This window comes from Hyperoodon ampullatus, assembly GCF_949752795.1.
Source record: "Hyperoodon ampullatus genome assembly, chromosome: 10".
Taxonomy (NCBI): domain Eukaryota; kingdom Metazoa; phylum Chordata; class Mammalia; order Artiodactyla; family Ziphiidae; genus Hyperoodon; species Hyperoodon ampullatus.
Genome location: NC_136923.1, coordinates 80895706 through 80903414, shown reverse-complemented (window position 1 = coordinate 80903414; position 7709 = coordinate 80895706). Strand labels below are relative to the sequence as shown.

Genomic DNA, 7709 nt, shown 5'->3' with positions numbered 1-7709 from the left:
TGCTGCCATTCATTTCTCTGGTTTTGTTTTTTCCATTCATAAAGTGGAGCTAAAGACAGTTCTCTGTTTAATACCGAGCCTCCTTGAAGGATGACTTATCCACTTAAATCTCAGTTCACACTGCATGACTGGAAAGTAGAACGTAAGGTGCGTGACTGGAGTTCTTAGCCATTTTGTGGAAGAACATGAAAGATCATGACAGCAGTTTGTCACTTGGTTCATCTCTGTAGTGCATAAGTTAAGAAATTTGCTGTAGTGTGAGGACAATGGGGGTGGGAGTGGGGCAGAAGAAGAGGAAGACTTGGTTCTTTTTTCATCATGCCTTTTTAGGGTCCCCCTTCGACTCCCCTTCAGGAAGTGGAATAGGAAAAAAAAAAAACACTACATTCGTCAGTAACTCTGGGGCAACCACAAGTTAGACAGTAAGCAGGTCAACTGAAACAAGGACAGAGATTGCTATAAAACCAACAGCGCTCTCGTTGACACCACACGGGCACACACAAGGCAACACAGCTCAGAAAGAGCTTCCTGCGTGAAACCGGTGACCAGAGCAAAGTGACAATGACATTCCTGTGTGACATGGCCGTGGTGAGTAGTCAGGATCATTCTTGTGTTGGTACAGTCATCCCTAGGATTTCAGGAAAGAAGATTTATAAGGAATGATGCTAGATTGGGGTCTTTTGCGGGGGTCATTTCTTTAAAAAACAGAGCTGACTTTAATGCTGATCCCTGTCTGGTGGAGAAAAAGAAAAAAGAACCAGAAATTATAATGGGGTGTAAAACCATAGCTCTTCACCAATGGCTCTGGCATAGTTGGTGTTAGCTTTTGAAGTTCTTGACATCACAAACTGGACATGGTCTCTCTTGGGGCCACCATTGTAGAGTTAAGTTGGCCCTCATCTCATGGGGGAGCTTAGCCAGCCTTTTAGGATCTGTACATGTTTATTTTAACCAAGGAATCTGGGGCCCCAATAGGGGTAATGATTTCCCCAAGATGAGCAGATGACAGGGAGTGCCCTGGATGCAGGGAGTGAAACCGCCTGGTGATGCACTTGGACAGCTCCTATGGGAGAGACATTTGACACATCTCTGAGAGCTGATCATTTTTGCATTGTCTCCTTCCTCCTGGAGGAGAGGCAGATGTTAGTGTGATGGAAATCTACAGCCCCTGGGTCTAGAATCTCACCTGGCATTCGTCAGGTAAGACCTTCGAAGAATTTAAAATACAGCAGCATGAAAACAGGGCTTGGGAAATCACTCACCATATTATTGGTTTAAATAATCCTTTTCTTCTGTCTTTTTACAAGCCATGCAACTTAAAAGAGCTTGGATTTCATAAAAGGTCATGGCATATGGTGATGATAATACTATGTTATATTCATATATTGTTTTAGAGATGGTAAGAAATGCAGCCAAGTGCAGTAGTTAGGGGGCATGGGCTTTGGAGTCAGACAGACCTGGCTTCACCACTTACTAAATGTGGGATTTGGGGTAAGTTACTTAACCTCTCTGTGCATTCTTATTCCTCTTATCTGTATAGAGGAATAATAGTGGTATCTCCCTCATGGAAGGATTAATTGATATCATTGAGAATGACTAAACCTATTCTCTGAAATAGCAGATATATGCAAGCATGGCTTTTAGTTAACTTGGCCATTTTAATATAACAACCAATAAGGAGAGAGAAAGCATTCAATAAATTTTTTTTAATTGAAGTAGAGTTGATTTACAATGTTGTATTAGCAACATTGGTATATAGCAAGTGATTCAGTTATATATAAGTGAATAAATAAACCATAATTTCCATTATGGTTTATTACAGGATATTGAATATAGTTCCCTGTGCTATACAGTAGGTCCTTGTTGATTATCTATTTTATATATAGCTGTGTCTATCTGTTCATCCCAAACTCCTAATTTATCCCTCCCCCACCCCCTTTCCCCTGTGGTAACCATAAGCTTGTTCTCTATGTCAGTGAGTCTGTTTCTGTTTTGTAAATATGTTCGTTTGTATCATATTTTAGATTCCACATATAAATGATATCATACGGTATTTGTCTTTCTCTTTCTGGTTTACTTCACTTAGTATGATAATCTCTAGGTCCATCCATGTTACTGCAAAGAGCATTATTTCATTCTTTTTTTATGGCTTAGTAGTATTCCACTATATATATATATATATATATATATACACACACACACACACACACCCCTCATCTTCTTTATCCATTCATCTGCCCATGGACATTTAGGTTGCTTCTATGTCTCAGCTACTGTAAACAGTGCCGCTATGAACATTGGGGTGCATGTATCTTTTCAAATTAGAGTGTTAAATATATTAATGATGTCATTATTTTTACCTCTGAGTCACGCACCAATCCAGGGAAGTGGATTGGGACAACTTTCCCCATTGTACAGATGAACAACAGCTCAATGAATTTAAGTGATTTAACATCACTGGATACTGTATGCCCAAGAATGAGGACATGAATCTAGGTTTACTGGCTCCAAGTAATATTCTTTTCCCTGAATGGTTCAGAAGCAAGATTTCTGAATTTAAAGCCATTGTGTTTAAACAAATTTGTTGGATAGTTTGGTGTTCTAAAGCCACGTCTATTTTTGGTTTCTTTGAAGAAATCTGTTGTAGTGTCAGCAAGAAACATGACACGGCCAAGGACATTAGAATAGGATTAGAAATTGGAGGTGCAGGCACACAGGACATCCTCAATACGGTGGTAAGGCAAACTCTTATGGGCTAGGAGCTGCCCGGGTTCTGGAGCATGTTCCTACATGGGGTGAGCACGAATCACAGGTGAGTTCAGGAGACAAGTGTTCAGATGTTCTCTTTACGGGAGTTCACAGTGCAGTAAGTCAAAGGTTGAGCTGAGCATGCTGGGAAGCTAAGGACCGTCTTGTCTAAGCAGACATCCTTTTACTTTTTAAAATGTCATAATGCTTTGGCTAGACAGAAGTTACATGAGGGCAAATTCCACATCTTTCCCGTCCACTGTGTATCATTAGGACAATGTAGACTTAACAATAGTACCTATACTGAATACTCTCCATGTCCCAGCCCTGCTCTTCATGCTATATATGGATCCTATCATTTAATCTCCACATTTGCTGGTGGAGGAAACTGAGTCACCGCCAGTAAGAGCCCTGGAACTGAGTTACGGACCCAGGACTTTTGACTCCAGAGACAGGAAAGAGTTGTTGAATGAATGAATGATTGCAGGAGACAAAAGTAGACACCTGCTGATTATCTGGAGGCAAATCAGCCTCTTTCAGGCTTATCTGGGTCAATCTTGCTTTCAGCTTCTATTTAGTATCAGCTACATTAGTACAGCACTTGACACCATGACCTTTTTGTTTACTCTTATCTTCTTGCCTCCAGCATCTGCAAAAGATAAAAAGAAGGTCATTTAAACCAACATGTCTAAGCACCTTCCCAACCCTAGTTCACGAAGGTGTGAGCCTGAATGACACTGAGCCCTGAGGATCAAAGTAACTCCCTTTCAGCCCTGGGTCTGCATTATGTTGAGTATTGGTGATGAGGCTTGTCCATCCCTAGTGAGGGTCGGTGGTCACCGTGGGGTGAGCAAAGCAGGTCGTGAGAAAGGGAAGCTGGAGAGATTTTTAGCTCTTCCTTTATTTTAGTTAGGTCTTCACTGAATGCTTTCTTTGTGCACGCCTGTAATACCAGATAAAATGGTATTTCAATGTAAGTATAGGAAGTATATTTTCTGGAGCTAAAGGGAAGTAGTTTCCATTTCTCTCTTGTGCATCCTTAGTGTCTCTGCTTCCTTCAGTCAGCACGGGTCATGGGAACTCTGCTGTAGTTGGCTTTGCCTGGTGTTTTTCTTAATGAGTTGAGCTTAACTATGTTGTTAATTTTTTTTTTTTTTTTTTGGTGGTATGCGGGCCTCTCACTGCTGTGGCCTCTCCTGTTGCGGAGCACAGGCTCCGGACGCGCAGGCTCAGCGGCCATGGGTCACGGGCCTAGCCACTCCACAGCATGTGGGACCCTCCCGGACCAGGGCACGAACCCGTGTCCCCTGCATCAGCAGGCGGACTCTCAACCACTGCGCCACCAGGGAAGCCCTATGTTGTTAATTTAAATGGATTGTTCTGTTCATGCATTCACTCACCCGCTCTTTCATTCATCCAGAAAGTATTTTGGAACACCTGTTCTATGACATGTTGTCCTGCAGGAACTTACCATCTAATAGGTGTAGATCTGTATGAACACACATACTGCATGTCCAGACAATAAAGAAGGGCTGCTTGAGTGCTAGATGGTAAAAGCTTTATGAATGAACTACTTTCGGGACAGTTCCTGGAGGAGACCGAGTCCTAGTGGGGCCCTGACGGAAGGGGAGGATTTGGATGGATAGGGGTGGGGCAGTGTATTCCAGGTGGAGGGATGGCTGGGACGAAGAGCTTTGTGGAGGATTCATGGATGTGAGGTTGGAAATTAAAAGCAAGAGTTATCATTTCTTAAGCCCCTATTTTTATTGTAGGTGCTTTACAAAGAACGTTTTATTTAATCTTGTGAATATTATTATGAAGCAAGTATTATGCTCTGGCTGGAAAGAAGAGAAAGCAGAGGCTCAGTGAGGAGACCAGGTCAGGATTTAAACCCAGTCCCGGATCCTGACATCTCCCTTTCTCCCTGTTCTCTCCCTGAAGAGAAATGATGAAATGATTTTTGTTGTTGTTTTATCTTGTGTGTATCTGATTACTAGTGAGAGTCAACATGAAACATAATGTTTTTGGTTGTTGTATTTTGTTGAATTCTCTTCATATCCTTTATTCATCTTCCTCGTGGTTTGTTACTCTTTTCCTTAATATGTGTAAGATAGTTTTGTTTTTGTTTTTGTTTTTGTTTTGGCTGTGCGGTATGTGGGATCTTAGTTCCCCCACCAGGGATCGAACCCACACACCCTACAGTGGAAGCGCAGCGTCTTGACCACTGGACCGCCAGGGGAGCCCCTGTGTAGGACAGTTTTAATATGCAAACATAGATCAGGCATACACTGCTGTTTGCTGGAGGGGAGCCAGGGTCTTGATCTCTCTGGCGGCACTCTGGCCCTCCCGGGGCCCTGGGCACCGAGGTGAGTGAGCCCACAGCACATGGTCCCAGAGGGATGTATGTGCCTTTACTCTCCTCGTGCCTGTTTATGGTGTGTATTTTCTTTCTCTTTCTTGTTTGTCAGCACCCCTCCTTGCCACTGTTGGTACACCCACCCACAGCAGTTTCTCTTTTGCCTTTTAATTTGACGCTTTGTTGGCTTGCGAACCTGTTCAGGAGCTCTCGGACTGTGGAGGGCTCAATCACCAGGCGAATGAGTTTAGTTCTCAGGTTGGTACCCTGGTATCTTCATGTATGACTGTTCCTGTTGCCAGGTGAGGATCTGAGGTTCAGAGGGGAGCCCTGATCCCATCCCAGGGATGCTCAGTTCAGCTGAAGCACGACCTGTCTCTTGTCAGCAAGTGACACCAGCGTCCCTAACCAGTCCCATTCTCATCTATTTCCAGGTCAAGTCCCTGCTGCTGTTGACATTGGGGCTGACCCTCCTGGGGGAGGTGGCAGCTCGGAAAACCCCCAAAGCTGGGGATCCTGCCCTCTGCCCCCCTCCGGAGGACCACACTGTGAGGGTCGACATCCGCATCCTCAGGCAGAGTCAGGGCGTTCCCCTCTCACACGGCTTCCAGAACCGCTCCAGCTCCCCCTGGGATTACAAGTACGTGCCAAGGAGACTGACCTCCACGTTCTTTTGAAAAACATGTTAATTTATTCTAACCATAAGTAGAAAATTTCAAAAATATAGAAAAAATAATAGTCCTCACATTCACTCTGAAAAACGGAAATTCCACTTTCCCTGGGTGCTCACATTTTCTTGCTATTTTGGGCTAAGTCCTCCTATGTGGTCGAAGGTCTATTTTGCTTCCAAACTCTCATCGACGCTTTGCCCTTTTCTGCTTCATGCAGCCCTGGATTTGGAATTTACAAACTTTCTGTGCTGGAAGAGAGGACTCTTTAAAGCAGCCCACATAATGGTCTCTGCATGCAGATAAGTGGGAACCAGAAAAGTCAGTTCAGAGAGAGCCACTCAGATTGGATTTCAGCCTTCGAGGAGCCGGGAGGAGCCCAGAGTGGAGGAGAAAGGCCAGTTTGGGGAGGGGCTGCTAGGTGAGGATGTTCAGGGTACAGACTTGGGATTTTGTCTTACATGGAGGTTCTCGGAATAGCAAGCACTCATTTCTATGCTCTAAATATAAGTATGAAAACAGAGCCCGAGGACCCTTAGAAGTGCTCCCGGGGCTGCCCGCATTGCTTGCCCTGGGAAGCGGGAGTGTGCGCTTGCCAGCTGGCTGGATTGGCTTTGCTGCCTTTATTCCCCCTGGCAAGGGGGCTATTCAGGGAGAAATTGAAAGAAGGCATTGGATTCACCAACCCCGCAGGGCTTTGGTTTTCTCTCCCAAGCAGCAGGCTTTGTAGACTGTGTACTGGGGGACCTCTGAGTGATGTTCAGTCTCTAACCAAAGGATGAATGATGATTATAATAATAAAAATGAAAAGGAAAATGAACTAAAAGATCTAACATGTATGGAATGCCAACGTTTTACGGCGTGGCGCTTCATACGCATTTGTATCACCGAGTGTTGGTGACAATCCCACGGGAGAGGCATTTGCGAACCCCCATTTTAAAGCTGAGGGAACTGAGGCCTAAGCAGTTGAGCACTCGCAACGGGCCGGCATCCGAGTCCAGGTTGTCTGCTCCGCGCCTGCGCTGCCGCCCTGAGTTGCCCGGCACCGCCTCCCTGCAAGTGGACGCCCAGTGCCGCGGGGCCCCCATCCTCTGTGCATCTTTCCCCGCCTCCCACCCCCGGTCTCACCATCGGCTTCTCCCTGCTCCTCCTGCAGCGTCACCCGGGACCCCCACCGGTTCCCCTCCGAGATCGCAGAGGCCCGGTGCAGGCACACGGGCTGCATCAACGCCGAGGGGAAGGAAGACAGCTCGATGAACTCCGTCCCCATCCAGCAAGAGTTCCTGGTCCTCCGGAGGGAGCCCCAGGGTTGCTCTCGCTCCTTCCGGCTGGAGAAGGTGCGGGTGACTGTTGGTTGCACCTGTGTCACCCCCATCGTCCGCTACGTGCGTGACTTGAGAGCGGCAGATCAGCTCAGCTGAAGAAGCTGTAGAAACGCCCCTCTTTACCCAGCACTTTGCCATGAGTCCTGTGTGGTTCCCGATTCTCTCCACTTCCCAGGTCTCTTCATAAGATCTGCATGGGACTCTCAAAGCTCTGTATTAGATAGAGTAACTTTCTGGGGCTTCACAATCTTTATACGGTCCTGAGATGTCCCAATGTCCCACCCCCCTGAAAATAGATGGAGGAGAATGCAGGACCCTCGCCTACTCTGCTTATGTGCTATCATGACCACCTCCCAGCCATGTGGTCATTGGGTGGGGGCCCTGTTGGTAAAATGGGCTTCTGCTCCACAAAAGGCAACAAATAAAATAAGCACAATGTAAGAGTGTTGTGGGAGGGTCTGTGCAGGATGAGGTGGGCGGGAAGGATGGGGATAAGGATCCAGCACCTGTTTATTAAGCATTTGCTAAATATAGATGAGGCTGGCCTGATATTTATACCTATAGGGAAACTGTCCATGTATTTATGATATATTGATTATATAAAATTGTAGG

The 7709-nt window shown here is 45.7% G+C and overlaps 1 protein-coding gene across 1 annotated transcript; it reads left to right on the top strand.

Moving 5' to 3' along the window:
- Positions 1-561: 561 nt before the first annotated feature.
- On the top strand, positions 562-7193 carry IL17F (interleukin 17F; the record flags this gene model as incomplete). The annotated part of the gene is made up of 3 exons (XM_079713892.1): positions 562-588; positions 5539-5744; positions 6929-7193. 3 exons carry the CDS (start codon positions 562-564, stop codon positions 7191-7193), a joined length of 498 nt encoding a protein of 165 aa, XP_079570018.1.
- Between the last annotated feature and the right edge of the window lie 516 nt (positions 7194-7709).